We start from the raw sequence: 23,353 nt of genomic DNA on the forward strand, positions 1-23,353 counted from the left end.
CAGCACGTCGAGCCCAAATATTATTTAAGAAGCAGAAACATGAGGAAATAGGGTCCAGGTAGGAAAATACCAATGTATCCCTTTAAACATCCACCCTGAGTTTGGTGGCGGCTGTTTGGAAACCAGCACAGATGATGGTGTCTCAGGTGTGAACAGAGTCTCAGGGAGGCAGCGTTAGAGAAATCTTTCCTTGTTTTTATTTATCACACATTTAGAAAATGAACCACACTATACAAATGTCCACCGTTCAGAAATGAAACAGGCCTCCTGCACGAACCCGGCCGACCTCAAACCAAAAGAGACAACTTCAGCAGATAAAGAAGCGTCATGGCGGCTCTAAACTCACCACCTCCTCCTCTGGTTCAGTCGCAGACTTTAATTACAGGACCAGCGTTGATTTCGTGTAGTCGTACGGTGGACTGCGTCGGCTGCCCAGTGACTCGACTTTTATTTTACCTTTAATCTTTTTTCATGGTCACTGTGGTGCAGGTAGGCAGTAGCATGCAGAAACCTTTGGATGCGGCTCTCCTCTGATTGGCTGTAGGCTAGCTTCATTACATTTGCGCTATGTAAAGGAGGGAGTAGGGTTTGTTTTTCCTCTTAGAGTCTGTAGTTGTTATTTACAATATGACAACAAGGAAGTGTGTGTTTGTATATGTCTGTGTGTGTGTGTGTGTGTGTTTGAGTCCTACAGATGGGACGGGACAGGCGAGCGTGTAGACGGGGTTTCCCAGTCTCGACAGGAGGGGTTTGTTCCTTCATCACTGAAGGGAGAGCAGAAAGTTCACACCCTCCTCCCCCTCAGGTTGGTGGTTGGTTGTCATTATCAGGGCGGTCACATGGTCAGCGACACACTCACAACATGTCCGCCACTCAGAGGGATCCTCACTTTATTACTCAGACAGAAAATTAAAAAACAAATGAAGATAACAAATAAAAATAAAACTGAGGAGAGCCGGCGGGCGGAGGGAGGGTGGCGTTCAGGCCAGGTAGCTGTACGTGTCCTTCTCACCGTCCACTCGCTCCAGGTACTCCTTCTCTATCAGGATGTCGATGCATTTCTGTCCACAAGAGGGAGACAAAACCCAAACGTGAGACCAGGAACACAGAAAACCATTCAAATAAAGTCAACATGTGAGTCTGATGCTCTGAAAAAGCTGCAGTTTTAAACACACCTGTGCATTATTCTACTGTTTTTTGTTGTCAATAAATCCCATTAAATGACAAACACCTACAACTTGTTAGTCCGTCTCTACGCACTTTCTGACTTCCTGTCTGTGCCTCTCAGCTCCAAGCCCATTGGTTCCCACTGAACACATAAATCTTTAAAAAACACCTCACAAATATGCAAAAAATTTCATTAAAACAAAAAGTTATTTAACTTCTTTAAAAACAGCTGCTCACTAGTTTTTCTTTTTTAATAAAACAGGAGAGCATTTGTTGGGGACTATTTTCAACAGCGGATTAATCTACATTCTCTACGGCTCAGAGGAATAAGAAGTATCAGACTGTGGATACACACAGTACTTGTTGGTAGGACTCAGTCATCGTTGGTTTGGCTCGGACCGTGGGCTTTATGTCTATTTGACAAGCTAAATCTTCAAGTCATCATGAAAGTTTGAAAATAAAACCTGAGTATTAAATGAGTGTTACAAAGTGTGCGTGTGCGTGTGCGTGTGTTACCTTGATGACAGGAACTCTGGGTTTGAATCGAGATGACAGCTGGTTCAGGACTTCAGCCAGAAGCTGCTGGTGCTTCAAGACCTTCCTCATCTTCATGATCCTCACTATGGCAGCCTTCAAACACACACAAACACACACACTCAGTACTAATTGAACACAACAGACTGAAACCTGAAGGCAGCGTGAGGCCACATTTCCCTGTTTGCTCTACAAGCATGGCTCTATTCCAAGAGTAATTTACACTTTATCACTTCATTTTTTTTTAATAGAAATATATATATATATTTTTATATTTAGTTAAATTAAGATATTTGAAGTTTTTGAGGAACTCTGACTGCATTGTGAGTTTGATTCTTTTGTCATTTACAACCTTGAAAGACGTCTTGGAGTAAACAGTCACCTGAATGAGGAGCTTTCGATCCTCCTCGATGTTCTTGTGAGTCGTCTCCTGCTCCTGTTTCTGCTCCGTCTTCATCGGGACGTTGATGTTCACCCTCAGTTTCTTGCTGTGGTGGAGAGAAAATAAAGTGAACTAAACCAAACGCGCGGCATCGTGTCTGTAAGACTGTACGACGCGTTCGCTGGCATCCAGGCATTTGTGGTGCATCTTTGTGCTTCTGCTTAAAAAACAGGAAATCAAACAAGTTTCTCACTTCTTGTATCCGAGGAAAAGTTTGATGACGGTGTCGGGTTTAAAATCCATCTCGTCCACGTTGGCGTTCTCGTCCTCCATCACCTGACGGACGGACAGACGGAGAAACAGACAGACAGACAGACATCAGGGACGCAGCTGAGTGATCTGAAGAGTCATTTCTTTTCAAGGTGGGCTGGAGACAACACACTGTTCTGTAAAAGTTCTCCACTTTCATTCATACACAACAAACAGTGAATCACTGCAGCGTCTCAGAATCACAAACCACCATTAAAAGTAAACATGACGATTTGATGGAACTTTGTCATCCAGCAGCAATAAAGATAGAAGACAGAAGCGTGAGGACGGTTTGTTTCATTAACATGTATTACTGGGAATAAAGTAACAATTTTCAGCCTATAAACACATTAAATGTTGTATTTGGTGCCCTCTGGTGCTCAGAATGGGAATGACAAAATGAGACTGAAGGGGTTAATGAGATGAATGTGTGTCTAACACGCAGCTTTAAGCCTCAACTGACTCTTGTGTAAATGACTTCTGTTAAAAAGAGAGAGTTTGTTTTACTCACCAGCAGTTTTGATTTTAATAAAATCTGCAAAACTTGAACCAGGATGTCCTGATAATAAAAGAAAATGTCAGTTAGTAAAGAAATTTAACTTTTCGACTTACGGAAAAAGCCAAAAATAGCTTGTGTTGTCATCACAAGAATATAAAAATAGATCGGGTGAACTGCGACCCTTCATGAGTCAACAAGAATAAAAGTCCATCCTGAAGCCTCAAACTTCATCAGAGTGTGAGAACGTGTGATCTAAATGTCTGCTCACAGTTTTGATCTGTGTGCTGTCGGTGAGCTGCTGGACGGTGTAGCTGTCCTCTGTGTTGTACTGCAGCAGGATGGCCATCTGGAAGGTGGAGGCCTGCAGCGTGTACCTGTAAACAACAACAGGTTCAGTATGAAACCTGTTATCCTCAAGTACAAGTGTCTGACAAACGCTTCAGTTTGTGTGGCTCAATCAAAGACGTTGGAAATGTTGGATTGTGAGAAGTAACGCTGTAATAATCACAGCTTTTAAAGCACAAGACTGACGGGGGACATGAACTAGTTAATGTTTTAAAGAAAGCTGTTGATAGGTTTTCTGATTAGCAGCCAGCGCCCTCTACCTGTGAGCACATACACTGTAAACACATAATAAAAACACAGTAAACACACAGTAAACACAATAAACACACAGTAAACACACTGTAAAAACACTAAACACAGTAAACACACTGTAAAAACACTGTAAAAACACTGTAAACAGACAATAAACTCACTGTAAACACACTGTAAACACACTGTAAACACACAACAAACACACTGTAAACACACTGTAAAAACACTGTAAAAACACTGTAAACACGCTGTAAACACACAGTAAACACACTGTAAAAACACACTGTAAACACTGTAAACACACAGTAAACACACAGTAAACACACAGTAAACACTGTAAAAACACTGTAAACACACTGTAAACACTGTAAAAACACTGTAAAACACTGTAAACACACAGTAAACACACAGTAAATACACTGTAAAAACACACTGTAAACACTGTAAAAACACAGTAAACACACAGTAAACACACAGTAAACACACTGTAAAAACACTGTAAACACACTGTACCTGTTCTTGAAGCAGTTGGTGACCAGCTCTCCTTTGGACAGGTGATAGAGCCAAGTCAGCTTCCTGCCGCTGTGTCTGCTGGCATAAAACGCCGTGAAGCGCTGATAGCTTCGCTCCAGCTGCACAGAAAGAGACATAAAGAGGAGAGTTCAGAGCAGTGGTTCTCAAACGGAGGTCCGGGGACCTTCAGGGGCCGGGGAGAAGGTTTATGGGAGGTCTGCAGGTAAAAGAGGGATTTAGAAGTGTTTTACTGCCCTGACAGGACGGCTGTTCACTCAAACTGCAGGGGATCAGTGTGAGTCCTCCTTGTTAAGAGAATAAAGGTGCTCCAACCAAACAAACAGCACTGATGACTTCATGTGAGCTTTAAACGCCAAAAGACTGGAATTTTGATTTATAGTGAAAAACAAACTGCAGCCATCTTCTTTTTTTGAAGAAGGTTCAACTGTGTATCAACAATCATTAGAAACTGCAGCAGCAGGTCAACGCTCGCTCACAGGTCTGCAGTTACAGCTACACAAACGCATTTTTCTCTCAAAGCAGGAAGATCAAGCTTTAATTCCTGAATGCAGTTTTTAAAGCGTAACAGATTTTCATCTTAATTGATTATTTCACCTGGGTCATAAAATCTACTCTGCACAGAACTAAAAACTAAATAAATAAATAACTCCAGTTATTGGGCAATACATATTTTTCTATATTTTTTCTACATTTTTTTTTCTTTTATATAGTCAAAAATGTCATTTTGCTTGTATAATATGTAAGTTTATTTAGGCTACTTTTTTATTTTTTATTTTGCTTTTTTGAATTTCTCTATCTGATAAATAAAGTTTTATCTTATCTTATCTCTTATCTTAAGCGGTTTAAATATTGAATTAGTCTCACCTCAGAAGGCAGAGCGAAGGTGCAGGACTGCTGGAAAGGCCAAGACCCAGAGCTGAGAACCTGGATACTGAAGTCCACTGTGAGATACATGCACAAAGAAAAAAATCTGTTTCAATTCAAACATGTGGGTTTCACCAGCTTTGATACACCAGATCCACTTTAAATTCGGTCAATTTGAGTGTATGATGAGCACAAATGCCTTAAAGAGCTCCAAAACAATAGAACAACACCATAAATTGAATGTATTTCTTTAAGTATTTCTCAGGAAGCACAACCTTCCTCTCATACTCTCATGCCCTCACTTCTGCAGCCGTGACTGTTCTGGTTCACTACACACTGCTGGAAACACTGAAGTGGAACCCAACAGAACCCTGAGTGGTGTTTAACACCTCACCTGTTCATTAGGCACACCGAGTTAAACACAAAGCAGTCTAATGAAGCAGTCTGGCTAAATAACTGTGTAAAGCGCGTGTGTGTGTGTGTGTGTGTGTACTTACAGTCCAGAGGCTCAGAGTTGGTCAGGTGTTTCTTGAACTGTTCATTCAGGTCTTTACTGACGCCGATGTCCTGGAACATTCGCTGCAGTTTGGACGTGTACTCGAACCCGCACGCTTGCTGCAGGAGAACAAGAAGAAAAGCGGCTTCAGTCGGAGGTTTCCAGTCTGCCGGGATGCAGGAGCTCACAGCCGCGAGTTACTGTGGACACTCTCTGCTGTTTGTGAGTCAGTCACACCTTGAGTTTGGAGATCATGCTGGCCTCTGCGTCGTCGCTGGCGCTGTTCTGGTGGACCAGACGTTTGGCCAACATCTTAGCATAAAACTTCTGGAAAACGTCTTTGTCTTCAATGTACTTAAAAACAACCATCTGAAAGAGGAGAGACGAGACTTCACACGAATGTACTGCTGACCTGAGTACAGCGCTACAGCTGTACATAGTGAATACTTCATGTACTGACACAAATGTACACACAACTGTGATTCCAAAACAGTCTGGAGTCAGTTTTGGAGAATACACATTAGCAACTAGGTGAGAAGTGCAGAGGTACTCCTCTGCAGTATACGTGTACGTTTGTACACACAGGTCAAAGTATCTCACCACTTGGTTGAGTGTGTCCTCCAATTCGGCCTCCTCTGGGTTTTTAGAGCTGAAGAAAACACACACACACGGCTCAGAACATTAACCCGACAGACAGATAAGTGCTGGTTAGTGTCTCTCTCCCTGAGCTTGACCTTAGAAACAGCAGAAAATAAAATCTGGACTTAAGGTTTCTCACGTTCATCAGCCATCGGCTGTTTGCTCAGATCTCCTGAGACTGGAGGAGTTCAAACGTCTTTATTATTATTTTTTCATTCTTCCACTTATTATTGATCTTTAACAGCAGTTGCAGGATGAAGACATTTGTGATCTTGAGTGGATGAAGATCTAAGATTTCTGCATATCACTGCATCTGTCCTTCAGGTGCACACATGTCACCCACCTCTTCTTCAGTAAGGAATCGCAGTATCTGGCCAGCAGCTCAGGAGATTTGCTGGACGACTGAGCCATCCTGGTGACGGCGTTGTTGTTGATGAATCGACCACATGCCTGTGAGCAGACGGACAGAGCGCGTTAGAATCAGACCTGAGCCGAGATGTTTTCACTTGTCTGCCCTCTAGTGGACAGACGTTCTGATTCCTGTAAAGTTTACGTCACAGAGGGATTACTGACTTTGTCGAGTGCTGCCACGAAGCCGGCGTCGTTGTTGAAGGCAGACATGACCAAGGCGTTGTACTTCTTATGGACGTCCAGGGTGGTCTGGACGTACACTTTAGGGTCCTGGAAGAAACACACGCATCTTTGGTTCGATAACAAATCATCGCTATGAATTCTACATCTCACTTTGCATTTTTCTTCTTCTTCTTCCAAAAAAAACTTGCTGAAGTCACCTTCACTGCACTCACATTCCTGCGTGCAGCCCAAACTCTTGACTGATCAATTCAGCGTGTCCTGATAGCGCTTCTGATCATGACTGAACACTTTTTTGCAAATACTTCATGTTTTTTTCCAGCTCTCTCCTGCTCACCTCTTCTTCAGCAGCACATGGATTTCATACTGACACTAAAAATGTTTGCTTTGACATTATCTACTTACACCAGCTTTTTAAATCATCACCTGACCTCATCACACTAGCTGTGCACACCGCAGAGTGTTTGGATCAGCATCTTCTCATCAGTCGACACGTTAAAGTAAACTAGCGAGAGTTAAAGTCCAGAGAATTGTGAAAGAGCAGCCCTTACGTTGAGCGCGGCCTCTCCACACTTCTCGATGGCGGCCAGGCCCTGGTTGTGGATGTGAGTTTCTAGAAGCTTCTTCAGTTCACCCAGACCGTCTGTGATCCGCGATACCAGGTTGTACATCCGGCCGAGGTCTAAGAGGAGGAGAACGACCGTGTTATTAGCTGAGGGGAGAACTGTGTTCTGAAATAAAATGTGCTGGCTTCAGTTTTTTCTGCTGATTTTTCTTCTGCAGTAAGAAAATATAATTAAGAATGAAGCTACTGAGTGAAGTTGCATCATCTCCCACTTCAAATGCCAAAATCACACAAAACCTCCATTCGTCATTACCAGCAGTGAACTAGTCCAGATCCAGATCGTTAAACTCCTAAACTCTCAACTTCCTCATGAAATCTTGTCCCCTTGTTCTTCAGGTAGCAGCTTCTTATTTTCAGCCAGCACTAACTTCCCCTTTCACCGGTTTAGATGACAACCATCACCGGCAGGAGATTAGATCACCTGTAGCTAATGAACGGCTAAAATTAAACAGTTGGCTGTTGTCTGGTTAATGTGCTCTATGCATGTGAGTGTGTTTTTGTGGGAGAGGAAACATCAATACAGTGTTTTTATGTGTTTCTGCCGAGCAGAATGGCCTCTCCTGGCTAGAGAAATGGTCGAGGGCTATCAGAGCAGAAGCCAGGCGTAGCTACATATCAGTATTTTGCAAGCTAAGTTTCGCCATTTCCAAAACGATGGCAGAGAGTCTCCAGCTGCAGGCGAGCAGTGGAGGGGTGGAACTGGATGAAAGCAAAGTTACATTTAGGCCATTTTAAGGGATTTTTTTCATGGAGAAAGTTCTAAACATGTCATTCTGAGATGAGTTTTTAGGGGTTTAATCAACATCAGGAGAGGAACTTTAAGCAGACTCATCTGGTTAAAATGTGAGTACAGAATTGATAGTTGGATGGTGTTTCTATTCGGTCAGTTTGAGCTCCATCAGCTGCTGCAGGGCCAGTGGACATGGCAAAAATGTGACGATACACTAAAATAAAATCGCAGGTTTACCTTCATTCTTGTCGGCATCCAGAAGGTTCTGAAACTCGGTGTGGAAGATCTCCAGGTGTTTCTCTATGAGGACCTGCTCACACTTCCTGGCCAGCTCGTCCTGGGTGGATTCATGGAGGTAAACCTGCACACGCCGCTGCTCCTCCAGCAGACGGGCCTCCGCCTGAGGAGAACCACACAAGGAACAAACAAACAGTCATTTCCTTATTATGTCAAGATCATCGCTGTCACTCGCAGTTTAAATGTTACCCCGACAGCAACAAATCAGATGGATCCATTCATTCATTCCTAACTGCGTGCAGGTGGGAAGACGGTCTACCTTCTTCATGTACTCGGTGACAGGGTTCTGCTGCAGGAACTCTGTGCTCTCACGCGTGTAGAAACGTTCTGTGTCAGTGAGGAACTGACACTCAAAGTACTCTTTGTACACGGACAGCGTGGGGCCTTTGGCGAAGGCGTCCTCCTCGTTCAGCCCCAGCTCAACTGCAGAGGGAGGAGAAACAAGAGCAGGTGAATGAACGTGAGGTGAACTCGAGGCTTCATCAGAGAGACCACATGATAAACCCTGTTAGTCTGCTGGTCTCTGAACATGATTCAGTCTGTAAGCTGTCCAATCATTTCATCTCACTTAGATGATTTGGACGTGAGGTATTGTCAAGAGGAATAACGAAAAGAGCACCTAGACTTGATTTTTAGTGTCTAGTGAGATTCAACATTTCATTAACATAAAACTTAATTAAATTTTGTCTGTTTCAGCCTCAACATAAAAGCAGCTGACCAAACCAGGTGAGATATTCATTCTATTTATACACATCCCATATATACCTGTGTTGATTTCTTAACAACAATTAAACAGTTGGCTGTTGTCTGGTTAATGTGCTCTTCAACATGAAACAAGATAATTCAATTAGATTTTTAGATCTATCAGGATAGCACTGGCCTACAATCAAACCTGATATCAATGTCCTCCACTGACCGATGACTGTTGATGGAGATATACTCATGATCACAGCTGGAGAAAACAGACTTAAAGGTCTTACTGGGTTATATGCAGAAGGGCTGAAACTGGCCCTCCAAACCATTAAAGATGGCTGTGTTTACATTTGAGCCTCATCTTAACCTCATCTTAACCAAGCCCAAAGGACTGCAACAACAACAAAAAAAACATGTTGAATTTTTAATTTCGGTTTCAGAATTTAGTCATTTATTCGATCGTATTTTCACTTTTAAATAAGGCGTCCCAGATGTCTGCTGCACTGAACAGATGTGGTGGGTCACACTTCCTTCAAGTGCCAACCACAGTAAAATAACTGAATACTCTGGTTTTCAGGGGGGAGTTTCAGGGGATAGTGCCCACTGTTGAGAGTCAGGCTCTGTTTGCTCACAGACCTCAGAGTTACAAGGATATTTCCTCTCTTTAATGCCAAGAAAAGGCATCTGTATTTATTTCTCCTACTTATTGACCTACCATAAGACTGGACCACACCGCTGATCAGTCTGGTGTTAATGGTCTCGCCATTCCTCTCTCTCTCTATCAGCTTCAGCACAGCGTTTGTTACCTGGAAAAGAGACAATGACAAAAATAAAGTTGATGTAATGAGGACACATACAGAATGCTGCAGGTAAGATTACAGCACATAAACCTGCCTGCCAAAAACCAGATAACACTGAATACTGTTAACTGTTTGCATTATTTAATGAGTGTTGTGGCGGTTTGTTATTTCTCACTCCGCTGCTATAAAAAGAAACTAAACACACCTGTTTGTTGAGGGGTCGGAATAAACACTCCCTCCAGGTCACAAGTGCCAGCTGGGAGGAAACGGCAGCGCAGCAGAGGGGAGGTTGAAGAGGGGACAAGAATGAGAAGTTAACAAAAAGGTCAAGACTTCAGGGGGCTTGTTTGGCGTTTGTCTCCATTCCTTTTGATCAGTCTGATCCAGAACCCCCAGAATGCTTTGACATCAAATTAAATGAGTTTTAAATTACTTTCAAGGTCTTGTATAGTGAATTTCAAGGGCTTAGAACACTTCATTGGGTCAAAACTGGAAACCACAAAGGCCTCATTCTGTACTCTTACATGCTTTGAATCAAGAACTCCTTGAAATGGATGCTGTATCAACACAAAGTTCTGCGATCAGATCTGACCATGAAACGCTGTGCAGACCTCCCACATCCTGAGAAGAAGAGTGCACAGACAACACACCCAGCTTTTTGACAGGTCAGACCTGTATTGTTAATCAGCTAATCCTTTAAGACACCACTTATGGTATGATGTGACACTTATTAGACAAACATGTTGGCTTGTCTGTCCCCAAGGACAGAAACGTTTAACAGCGTCGCACAGCAGCTGTGGCTGGTTGTTAGCGTCTTTCATGCTTTGTAACACAAAATGTACATCACAATTCTTTCCAACAGAACTGAGTATGTTTAAGCGTTACGCTAAAAATTCCCATTTAGATCCAAACACACCTTCAGTATCCACTGAACCTCCACTGTGATGCTCCTCAAGCATCTGTTAAGTTCTGACACAAAGCAGCAGCACATGCAGATATTAGACGTACCGAGTAAATCTCATAGATTCCCTTGCGTCCCTCATCACACTCTCGTCTGACCCAGTGGCGGTTGAGGTAGGCACAGATCCCGTTGAGGACCTTACTAGAGAAACGGTAATCCTCCCACTGCTGGGTGTAAAACTTCAACACACACTCATCCATTAGATCCTCGCCATCCTGGAGTGAAAAGCAGCGAGTAGGCAAGAAAGAGAAAGTACAAACAGGAAGAGAACATTAGTAAAACGCAGAGGGTGTTTCAGGATCTGTGCCGGTCTAAAGGAAGTGCTGACATCCAGTGACGAGGTCTTCTGAAGTCTGTGGACTCACCTTGAGCAGGCTCGTCAAATAGTTCTTCAGGAACTCCTTGAGACGCTTGTAGAGCTCCAGGCCTACAAACTGAGCCCCTCCTGGAGTCGTGGACTTTTTGGAGGGCTTGGCTGGAGGCACGGAGCCCCTGCCCTGGCTGGACTGGTGGACGCTGGTACAATAGTTATATACATGTCTGAAGGAAGGGTTAAGGAATGAGCACAGCGACACCACACATCACAGACTAAGGTGTTTGAATCTAAACTGTGTCAGCAAAGATCTCTTCATCTCTGAACTTTAGAAGCAGAAATCATGAGGAAGAGCACTGATCCTTGTATTCATCACATCTCGCTGCTTGTAGTGAACTATTTGAGGAAGGAGCTTCTAAATCTTTTTATACAGAACATCACTTTACTTTAACAACGCTTGCTCTAATTGATGACCAGCGATGCAGACTCGGGCCAAAAACTCAAATATGTTAATCAGATTTTAGCTTGTATATGGTTTGAATTAGTGCTTTTCCTTCTGCCTGACGTGATGGGGTTACAGTTCTCAGCTTACATGGCTGTGTGCATGTCGTACTTCAGGGAAACGATAACATCTCTTAGGTGCTGGAAAGGTGCAGGAGAGGACGTGTGATTGTGAAACAACAAAATGTGCCTTCAGGGAAAATCCTCTGTTCTTCTACTCGCATCATGCACGCTGTGTATTGTCTATATATTATGTTTGCATATTTAAAGGGTCATAAAGTAAGACTGTGTAAGACTGTGAATCCAACAGTTCATGAACTTCACTTACCAAAAAAACAATGTGGTGATGAAACCCTAAAATGTTTTTCAAATAAATACTTCCTTCAACATTAGGGTTGGGCCACGTCTGCAGAATTGGCATATGACGAGGGGCGGGGGCATCATCCAGCCCATTTCACATACAACTTGTTAAGTGGAACAGCAATTCTGTAAAGCAAATATGTGTCCTGTTGTCAGGACTCAGCTGGGTAAGCTATCAAACAGGTTTTGGTTTTAGAAAGAAGGAAGCAGCAAGCCAGTGCCACCAAGTACGACAACACACACTTAACACACACAGCAAAGGTGGCTACTGACTGAACAACTGGCAAAATACTGGTAAATATTTTCTACTGTAAGGTTAACATTACTGAACTTAATATTAAAAAAAATCAGCTGTTAAGTGAAATTTGATCGTTAGAAACTCTAGGATGTGTCAGGCATTAGAGCAATAATTAGAGAGTAAGTGCTGTTAATAATATGAGTTAACATTAAAAATATTTAAATGTTTCTATTTTGCTCTAAAAGATCTGATTTTTATGTGGTTCAATTAACTTGCCAATTATTTTCTCAATCGTGTGGCCAAAAAATGTCATTAAAAAATATGCATTTCCCCTTTCACAACCCATGCTGACATATTCAAACTGCTTGTCAGACCCAAACCCAAAATTATTCTCTTCACTATTAGAAGTTAGAACCAGTGAATTTTACGTCAAGATTACTTCATCGACTTAACTATAAATTTTGAACCCAGAGATGAATCCGGAAAAATCCACCCAACATTCAAAACTGTAATCACAGCCTCACAGCCTCGGCCTTCCCCAACCTCACAGGATACGTGTAGAGTTCCATGTAGCGTGACTTGGCCATGCTTTGCCGTGTGTACACCTGCTGGATGCCAGCCCGCAGGTCGTCCCATATCTGGTCCAGGCCTATCTGTCTCAGTCCATGGGGGTTCTGGGTCCTGTTCGACGACATCGTAGAGCCCCTTGTCCTCTCCTCTCCCTACCGAACAATGTCCTCCCCTTCCTGCTCCGGCGAGCGTTGGCCCCCCGGCTCCTCTCCTCGGTTGATTTCTGTCCTGACTCGCTCTGTTCTCAGAGTGCGCAGTCCATCTGGCAGCGGCAGCAGCGCTTCAGGAAGCCGGTCGTCGGTTGTGAGATGGGATGCAGTCCCACTCTGCACGCCTGGGTGGCGCTGTCTCCCACTCCTCCAACTAAAAGATTTGGCACTCCTCACAGGTGACCTGCAAAGGAAAAAGGTAAAGAAAAAAAAACATTTGGATTAATAATCTTTGATTTATCTTTGTTTTTGCTAGGAAAAAGCTACATAAAAAACTAAAAATGTAAACAGACGATGGTGATTCTGAGGATTGATTTCAAATCCCAGCATCAAATATCAATAAGAGACGCCCCAAACCCGGACACATTGCGTACCCCTCCCTGTGCATGAAGACTACCTCGCCAAACAGCTGTGCCTCCCGGTGACCACACACACAGCGTTGCTGCTACTGGAAGCTCTACATCAAGTTCATCTTTGATGATGACCATGTTTTATTTCATTTATTATCAGAAGAATACAGGAAGTGTTGAGTTGAGTTTAAAAAAAAATCTATTTTTTCACGTCCATGACATTTTCGACAGATACAGACATGTAATCTGCAGTGAAAGGTGTAATGTTGCTGATATGACGTCAATATGACTATCAAGAGGAGGAAAGATAGAGGACACACTGAATCTGATGATCTGCTGCAGCTGCGCTGCTAACGGCTGCTCCCATATGTTAACACGGGCACCAAAACGAAAAGCAAGCGGTGTCGTGATGCACACGTGCTGTTCAAGTTCAGAAAGGCAGTGAGTGCCAGGCATCAGTTTCCTCAGTACCTTTAGTAGTTAGCCAGGTAGGTTATATGGATTCATCTGCTGGAACCTGGCTCTGATCCCTGCAGACAGAGCTGACCAGACTCTGACGTCACTCAGCTAATGACAGATTAGTCCACTTCAGCACCTCCCTGATTTCCTTCTCCAGTCCAGTCAAGACTGTGCCCGGTCCCCCTCGTCGACACAGTTCCTTTTAGACCATGACCAGCCAATTTTTACCTTCAAGCATTTGTCCAAACGTTTCATCCAAATCATTAAGCGGAGCATATTTCTTCACCATGTTGTCTTAAAGACACTTCAACTGCATCAGTTGCTTTTGATGATTGAGGCTGGAGTGTTATGCAAAATGCAGCCAGCCCTTTTCACATGCACATCATCTGTGCTCTTGCAGTTTAGTTAGCTTTTTTTATTGCATCAACACAACTTTATGAAGAACGTAGAACGTCAGTCATAGAGGGTAAGAATCACAATTGTTGAACAATGTGAAACCCCCCCACGAAGTCAGGTCATCCCTCTGACACTACTACAAAAGTAAATGCAGCTGGTTTAACAGTGGCACTGATGGTCCAAGGAGGCCACATCATTAAGGCTAATCGACAGACCTGAAGCTGTAATTTCATCCCCACTGCCAGGACAAGAGGAGATGGTAAATGAACGCCAGAATGTGCAGCATCAACAACTTTGAAGCCACAGACAGAGAGGGAGAGCGAGAGAGGGACTTTTCACACCAGACATGAATATCTTGTTTGTGCATACAAGACCAATAAAAAGCTTTCAGCCCCTTGAACTTTTTCATGTTTCATTGTTTTACTAAATGAAGCAGAGTGGAAGCGATTAGGCTTTTGGACAATGATCAACAGAAAAAAACTCTTTCAAATGTCAAAGTGAAAATCTTAAATCTGTTCTAAATTAAGTAGCAGACAGAGTGAGAGAAAAGTATGTGTGCTGTGCTACAGTCTACCACTGATCTTAGGATAATGATTAAGATAAAAAAAAAAAAACCTAAAGCACATTATGAAAAAATGCTCAGGGTAAGCCATTGTATTCACTAAAATGTATTCTTCAGAATACAGAAAATTAATTGCCGTTTTAAAAATCTGCAAGTGGAAATTCTGATGTGAAATAGACTTTATGGTTACGTTCATACCAACATACATGGAACATCCACATTCTTCTCATGTGACACAGTTGTTATGAAACAGCTGCATTCAGACATAATCTAATTTCCAATATACCTCGCGTGGAATCACAGTACACATCAAACAACAGCTGTGTCGACGTCACACACAAACTTTCCATGCACAATGTTACTCTACAATTCTCTGGTTTGTCAGTGAAGTGTATGATCTACACCGCAGACCGCGCTCTCAACTAACAGAATGCACGTGGCAGGTCCACGATGAATACAGCACATCTCAAGTATGAAATGGTTGTATCCTCACTATGCCGCATTTCTATGAACAACGGGTTGGGAGCCGCCATAGTAAAAATTGATAAAATATCACTATTTTCACCTTATATTTTCACCTGATGGAAGCATTCATAGCAATGCTAACAATTCACTCAAGGACATTGATAATCCAAGGATAATTTTGGTTTTTACAGTGTCTAGCTATGACAAATTGAGTCATTTTGGCGATTTTGTAAAACATGCCTTTCAAACCCACCAGTGAGGATCAGAGGGGTAAAATAATACATATTAATATTTAGGGGTTCATATTGTGTTTAAATACACACAGGTATGAAACCTAGATATGACATTGTTGTTGTTACTGATATCAAAGAACATCTGAGATCAGCTATTCAAAAAGAAAACAGTGCTTGGGCCTTGCTGTGCAGGGAGACTCAAGGGAGGGTGTATGGGCAGAAACTGCTGCGTACATGTAGGCAGCGCTGCTATATTTAGAAGGACCAGGCATGCAGCACTGCCCGTCACTGGTCATTCACAGCTATTAGGGCCAGAGACTCAGGACGTGACCCAAGTGCAATAGTCAGTTAGTGGAAGAGGGGAGGAAGCTGATTGACCTGCTCTGTTTACTTCCTGTCTCTGTTTACAAGTCCTGGCCACTGCTGCCGGACAATGAATGAACACTTGACGCCTGAGTAGCTACGGGGATATGGCGGCTACAAGCACACAGCTGCTTATAAAGACATGGGAGAAGAGAACACTGAATTCGGGTCATGTTCTGCATTTTCGCTACGAAATCAACTATCAAAATGGTTGCTGATTAATTTTTTTTCAATCGACCATTCGACTAATTTTTCAGCTCTAGTTTCTACCACACACTCTTTCCCCAAATACAAAGCAGAACATGGCTGAGTAATGTTACTATTCCTTAAATTAGACTTGAGAACCAACAGCATCTTAAGTATCATGGTATCAATGTAAAAACAACTCCGATATCACAACAGACAGAGCATGTGATTGATGCAAATTAACAAGAAATTTATTGTAAACAAAACTAAATTTGAAATACTTCATGTGAAGCAGTTAAGAAAAAAACATGAAATGAGAGTACCAGTTGTAGAAAAACTTGTGCATCACAATTTTCAATTCAGCTACTGATTCTAGTTCTCCAAGCAACACTATGGGCAAACTGATGAAGAGAAGCATCGAGGCAGACGACGAGCTTTGACACGGCAGTGAGCTCCAGACACCATCAGGGCTTGGATTCAGCTTTCATCAGTCACTAACATCTTTCGTCCTCTCCACGCCCAACCTCTGTGTCCAGCATCACTTCCCTTGTTCCCACAGTGACCACTGCAGCTGCAGTCTGCTGCCACTCTAATACATTCGAACTAAACGACATTCGTGCTCAACCTCCTGCAACGCTCACAATTTAGAAGATGCTATCACGACATGACCAAAGCTAAATTCCCAAATGTGAACCAGTGGTTCTTTGTGCTGAGAATGATATGCAACATCGACACACACGCTTGTGCAACATAAAGCCTTTTTATATTCACCCAGCAGGATTATGCAGCAGAAGACATTTAGTCCACCTACACCAAAGCACATTCTGGGTCTACAAAGTCACAGAGGGCCGGTTAATCCACAGACTCCTCGGCCGGTTTAAACTTCTAACCAGACAGACATTTGTTCAATACAACAGGATCTCCAAAGTGTGATTGTGACCTGCTAAGGTGATGAACTGCCACAACGTTAGAGGAGTACTCTCATTTAACATCAGCCCCTCTTGGATGTGGGCTTGCCATCTGGTTATTGGCTGGGGGCTACATACCCAAAGGCTGATGCCCAGAAACATCCCAAACAGAGTTAATTTTCAGGGACACAAACCATTTTGCAGCTTGACATCTTAAAACATTCAGACCGGATGTGAGAAATGGTTGGCCGAGCTGTGCAAAGTTCAATATCTCACATTAACGCCATCTCAATTAAAGAGAGAAAAGTGTTAAAAACGTTAGCATGCACCACTCACTCATCTCTCACGAACGTCTTCAAACTGATTCATGACTGCATATTTCCGCTTTAACAGTACACAAGTGATCAATGGATAATATTATTACACATCGGAGATTTGGATTTGATCTCCAAAAGTTATCACAATTTAATAGTGCATTTATGGGTGGGAAACTTTTAGAACATCCACAGAATATTCATAGGGCTGACACATAAACCTGGACAAAACTTTTACCAACACTGCAGACAAATATCCAACTAATGACAACCTCAGGTGTTTGTTTACTATCCTAACCTCAACAGCATTGGCTCATACAGGAACTGATGGATGCAGAGCTGGGCCTGTCGGCAGCAAGCCCACCCAGCTCGGCCCAGACTCTAGACCCGTTTCAGCCTCCGCTCGACTTCGGCAGATCCTCATTAAACTCAGAAAGGCAGCCCTACCTGAGGTGCTCCAGCAGTTGCCATGGCAACTAGGGCAGACAATACTTCAGAGTAGCCCTTCAACAACACAAGGTAGAGCGTTCATTCTCTCTGTCTCTTTTGCTTCTATTCACTGGTGGTAAAGAAAGGTGCCCTTCACAGCAGCACTGGGATCAGATTGCAGATTCCCACACCAGAAGGTACTAGATATGCATCGCTACAGTTTCTGGCCTACAATCAGTTCCTTGGCAATGTGACCAGGAGTTGCAGGATCTGGACGGCTTGTTGAGTGGCAACAGTTTCTAGAAAGTTTGTTGTGAAACAGAAATCCCATACCAGGTCATCAACAACAGCACCAAAGTTGCTTCGCTTCTCTTTCACACAAGGCAGGAAGGCAGCAAAGTTCAAAGGTCATGACTCATTTCAGGGAACACGTTCTTTTCAGGGACCAGCTAGCCTATATGTGTCTGTCAACAAGTGCTGCTGACAGTCTAGTGGGCCTGTTTATATTTATGATGGCATCGCTTAGCCACAAAAAGCAATACAACATCTTTTTCATTTAGACTTCAAATAATAAGAGCATGAGTTCAATTAAGGATTTGAGCTGAGCAATGTGAAAGCATCCCCTTGGCTAGTGGCAAATTAAAATGGCCATTTTTTACTATTTTTTGACATTTTTTAGACAAAATGATTAAACAACTAATTCTGAAAATAACTAGCGGATCAAACAATAATGAAAAATAGTTATGAGTTGCAGCTCTGTTAGAGATGCACAGATCCAACAACCCGGATCAGTAGCTGCGCCAATACAGACCTAATTTATGAGGAATGAGTACTTATAAAATATGATTTTATTGTCAATGTCACTAAAAAAATCTGTGTTTACAGATCAGTTATACTCAGACACGGTGACCCTGCGACTCAGTCTTTAGCACCACAGTAATCCCTGGCCTCATGCTACCTTACATTCAAATGTTTTCAGTGACTGATTATACAGTCTGAGGCACTAAAAGTCACTGGTGCCACCAAAAGCCAGTATTGTTTAAAAAAAAACTCATGGAGGGATGAGTGAGACTAACTGTGGAGAGAGAGGGGAAACCAGCACATCATCCCGTTGTTTGAAACCTGCTGTTGGTTTCCAGCAGGAGCAAACAAATTCTTCATATGTAAATAAAATGGCACACAAATTCAGTTCTTACCCTGCTATCTGCCGTCCACAGAGGCAAGATGAATCCAAAATCCCTGCAGATTTTCATTTTAGGACTTTTAGGTGATGACTGTGTATCTGCCCAAGTGACTGGCAGACAAACCGAACAGCCACATCTCAGCTGCATTCAGCTGGTGGTCTCTACTGTCCCACACCATATATGTCTTTACTGTCCTTTCAGTGCAGTAGGTATTACCACAAGTCAGGAACCAGAGTGTGTCGGCCTCAGAGTCGAGTGTGTGAGAGAGATTTGCTGAACGGGAAGGATGCGGGGAGTGGTGGAGAGAGAGACAGAGAGGAAGAAAGAGAGGGAGAGTGGCGCTCGTGGGAAAAAAAGCTCAGCCTGGTAAATCTGATTACCCTGGTCACCGTGTGTCCTGGCCAGACTCAACAACCTAATACCCTACATTTAAAACACAAACAATGCAAACCACAGCAAAATACACACAAACGCAAGAACCAGCCGTCACTTCTGGATTTTCACAGAGCGCACAGTCAGACAACAGAAACACGTCTCTTAGTCTGATTTTAGGATCTGATCTCCTTCCTTAAATCTTGGTATTGGTGACCAAAACAAAAACATTTACAGAGGGTGACTCATGAGGAGCAATAACTTCAACTGAATCTGAATCACAGTGATGAACACTTCTTGAACACTGACATTCTTGTGTGTGTGTGTGTGTGTGTGTGTGTGTGTGTGTGTGTGTGTGTGTGTGTGTGTGTGTGTGTGTGTGTGTGTACATAAACCGATCATGTGCTGGGTTAGGCAGTGCAGGAGGACATTTCATTAGTGTAAGCAGCTTTTGATTTCTGTTGCTCTGCTCAGCATTCAGAAGAGCAGCCAAGCTGAGACTCGCAGCCCCTTTGGATTGACTTTACAATCACTGCCCACAGCACTGTCACTTCACAGCACCTTGTACATATTAAGCAGACAGACCTGGATGGGTCAGGTTGGGTAAAGGAGGAGGTGGGACAGCCCAACTATGACTGACATGGCTTTAAACACAACATCAACAAGCACATTGTTTCTAACAATACCAGTATGTTGACATTGCGCTGATTTGCCAATAGTGCTGTCCTACGAGGAGCACTAGTCAGTTCATGCTTTCAAACACTAATGCAGACTGATTTTAGTCGTGTATGCCAGCATGATGTTGAGCAGAGAAAGAATCAGACCACTAAATTCAGCGTGTATGAGCTGTGCATGAGGTGAGAAACGTGCTCCATGTAGCATAAACATCACTACGGAAAACAACCTGAAAATATATTTCCCGTCACATACATATGAAAATGCAACATTCTTGTCGAACCTGCACCACCAGGAATCTTCTAATGTAACGCACCACCATCTCCACAACATTAATAACACCAACACTTCCTCTCAGGGGCTCAACAAAAGATTATCTTGTAAAACTGTCAAGCAGTGCAGTCAGTATTTTAGCATTATTTGAGTGAACATACATGGTTCCCCTTGAATATGAAATTCCACAAGATATGAGATAGTAGATGTAAGTGCGGAAAGAATATTTTCTTTGCTGCTTTTTGCCACAGGGCACAAGTCTCTGAATAACCATGTATGTAAGGATGGACAGTCTGCAGCTGTTTCATCATGCTATACATGAAAAATCCTACCATCCTACAGTAGGTGCTCTTTTTGAATATGAATACCAACATACGGACACTCACCTACTCAAAAAAGTTGATTCTGAGGGGGATAAGCTGTAGTACAATTAAGCCCCTCAATCAATATAATCAATAGAATTGAACTGTTGTGCCCTTAAAAAGAGGCAGCTTAAAATTCGGCTAACATGGCAAATGGAAAAGCTGAATGCTATCTCAAGGGCTGCAAGCTAAAAATATTTTAACATAATTCACATTTAGTCACAATAAAGCTCATGCAAAGAACTAACCAATTTCCTAGCATATATTTTCCTGTAATTACCTGTATTATTGCAAAAATAATCAGATGTATCAACATAGCATTATTATTAGGCTACATCTGCTTTAAAGAGCAACATCAACACAGCAATTCCCCTGTGGGGATCAATAAAGTTTCTGAATCTGTATCTATTTGACTACAGAAAAAACATACTACAAACATAATAAAGAGTATGTTTGTTTTAACCCTCTACACTCAAGCATGCATTTCTGTAAAGCTTTACTTTGTTTATGCCAGGGTATATTCTTTGCCTCTTCCATATATGTCATTAAGCTCAGTATACAATAATAGTATAAATGTCCGATTTTAACCTTTCCACCTTATGAAACAATGCACAACTAAATGCAGCGATTAATTCCTGTATCTCTCTGTCTCGACAATTGAAGAGTACATTACTGACAACATTTCAGTTTTTAAAACTCCAAATATTTGACAGTACAACAGTAGAGCTCTTACACATTGTCAACCAAAAAAGACAGCGCAACCACCACTACCAACTCTGACCATGGTGTTTTTTCACTTAACTTTCAAGATATACAGAGGGGTCCTGATCATTCAGAGGAATCATAACTAAAATGGAAAAATACGATCCATACAGTCCCAGGGACTTAAGTTGTTTCCAACATCTCCAGGTCTGGAAATGACTATTTTAATATACCATGGCTCTGTCCAGTATTCCCTCGAGTGTGGGAGCCTTGTGTCAGATTCAAAACACTCAAATCTTCCATAAATACATATTCATATAAGCAAATGGTATGAAAATAAGTACAGCACCTCTGAGAAAACACAGGATACATTAGAGAAAACTGGCTTAAAAAAGACACAGAAGATAAAACATTACTTGTCGTGATTGTCCCTGTACCATGTCAAACAAGACGCTCCACAACTTTTCCATTAATGCTCCAGCAATGTTAATCGTTTACGACCAAAAAGTAATAGATGTGAATTTAACATTAACGGCAAGATATGCCGAACTGTGTTTATTTTCCATTAAAATCTAGGAGAAACAGAGCATGCAACCAACAGGACCTTCCTTCAGCCGAGGGGTCCTGAGCATTTCCTATTTTCCAAACACCTCCAGGCCTAGGAAGTGGCGAAGACCGGGTCTTTTCCAGGTATTCCAGGAGTGTGGGAGTCTATGTCAGGTTCAAATCACTATTCTTCACTCCAAAGCGGTGGAGGGCCGATCTGTTCTGCCTAATGACGAGCTAGAGTAGCGTCTGCTAAATAATGACACTCTAATCATCCCATAAAATACGACAAAGCTAATCACTAACGGCTATTGAAAATGTTTATTAAGATTATCCTACACTGAGCAGCGAATGGTGTCAGACACTGCTACGCAATGCTGCTAGCTATCATTAGCTTCTCAGCCTCGATTAGCCAGTTAGCTTGTACGTAACGTTAGCTTGGCTGTCTGGCGCTAAGTGGAATAGCTTTAAATCCACGTACAGTCTCTATTGGACCATATTTGTAATCAAATTAAATACCGATTCAATGTTCGATAGATACTTGAGATAAATGCTGTCTTGGCCGATCAAACCGCAGTGGCCAGGGCAGACGAACTGCCTGTGTTGTTGCTGTAAAATGGCAGCCTAGCCTCTCGGGCTGCTCAATAATGAGTCAGGAAAACAGTTGGCTAACCGTTTAGCATTAGCCAGCTAGCGCTTGGCTAGATTGATTGTCATACAAAAACAGCGCCGCCGGCTTACGTTCACAACTCTGAAGTGTCTTCTTACCATTTTAAGGCCGTCGCTTTCACTGTATAATCGTTGTATGTATGAATTTTCGGATCCAAAAGCTGTCCCCTCTGCCGTCTTTCGTCTCTATGTGTGTGTTTGCTGTCCGTAGCTAACTGCGACCGCTCTGCTTCGTTCGCACAAAGATCAGCTCAGCAGCCACCGAATCATGCTGCCTTCATGTGCTGTCGGAAATATGGGAATTAAACAAAAAGCGCACATGTACAGCCAAATGAAGTAAAAAAATGAATTAGTTTTCCATGAGAATGGTGGTTCCTATCCTAACAATAATCCGTACTTAAGAAATTAAATCAAATGCACGCTGAACATTTTGCTTATCTTTTTTCTTTAGGCTACACAGAATAGACAACAATACAGAAAAACAAAACAATATAGATATAGAAATCCAAAACATCAGAGGTCCGTTTGAGTAACAATGAGAACTAGAACATAAAAACAATAATAATAATAATACATATTACAAAAAATAAGATGGCATAAAATACATTGTGCAGGCTTAACATACAGAACAAATCATGCAACATTAAAAAACTGTGCTGTATTTGTTTCAACCTTCATTACAGCCTCATGGAGTTTTTGATTGAGAATACAGAGTTTTGCAAGTGATACTAATAAAATAACCACAATTGACTTGTTGTTTTTTTTAATATATTATATAAAAAATTTACAAAACAAGATACCATCAAATTTGTCAAGAATGAAGTGGCATCATTACATCATTCCAATAAGTTTCTATAGCGCTGCATTCTTTAAAAATATGAATAACATTTTCTCATTCTTTCATGCAGAAGATACAAATATAGACAAGTCAGTGGACTTTGCAAACAGAGAGCATTTATTGGTAAAATTGAGTTCCTTTACCTTTTAGTATTATCA

General features: G+C 42.2%; 1 protein-coding gene across 1 annotated transcript; it reads right to left on the reverse strand.

Moving 5' to 3' along the window:
• Positions 1 to 873: 873 nt before the first annotated feature.
• Positions 874 to 22,603, reverse strand: LOC121623735 (cullin-1). Its single transcript, XM_041961158.1, has 22 exons — positions 22,457 to 22,603; positions 12,686 to 13,093; positions 11,084 to 11,258; positions 10,766 to 10,933; positions 9,963 to 10,013; positions 9,673 to 9,763; positions 8,524 to 8,687; positions 8,205 to 8,367; positions 7,164 to 7,294; positions 6,595 to 6,702; positions 6,365 to 6,471; positions 5,983 to 6,031; positions 5,620 to 5,751; positions 5,384 to 5,501; positions 4,887 to 4,963; positions 4,002 to 4,120; positions 3,160 to 3,265; positions 2,904 to 2,951; positions 2,337 to 2,419; positions 2,084 to 2,189; positions 1,684 to 1,797; positions 874 to 1,061 (listed from the first exon to the last, which is right to left on the reverse strand). Exons 2-22 carry the CDS (start codon positions 12,823 to 12,825, stop codon positions 981 to 983), a joined length of 2,331 nt encoding a protein of 776 aa, XP_041817092.1. The 5' UTR covers positions 12,826 to 13,093; positions 22,457 to 22,603; the 3' UTR covers positions 874 to 980.
• Positions 22,604 to 23,353: the final 750 nt, after the last annotated feature.

Source organism: Chelmon rostratus, chromosome 20, assembly GCF_017976325.1.
Source record: "Chelmon rostratus isolate fCheRos1 chromosome 20, fCheRos1.pri, whole genome shotgun sequence".
NCBI classification, from domain to species: domain Eukaryota; kingdom Metazoa; phylum Chordata; class Actinopteri; order Chaetodontiformes; family Chaetodontidae; genus Chelmon; species Chelmon rostratus.

Bases quoted from the DNA above. Each gene is read 5' to 3' on its own strand.
- LOC121623735 (XM_041961158.1), bottom strand. From the start codon at position 12,825: ATGTCGTCGAACAGGACCCAGAACCCCCATGGACTGAGACAGATAGGC. The intron at 9,764-9,962 runs GTGTGTTTAGTT...TCTCTTTTCCAG, and splicing joins TCCGACCCCTCAACAAACAG to GTAACAAACGCTGTGCTGAA. The intron at 5,752-5,982 runs GTGAGATACTTT...CTCCTCTTTCAG, and splicing joins AGGACACACTCAACCAAGTG to ATGGTTGTTTTTAAGTACAT.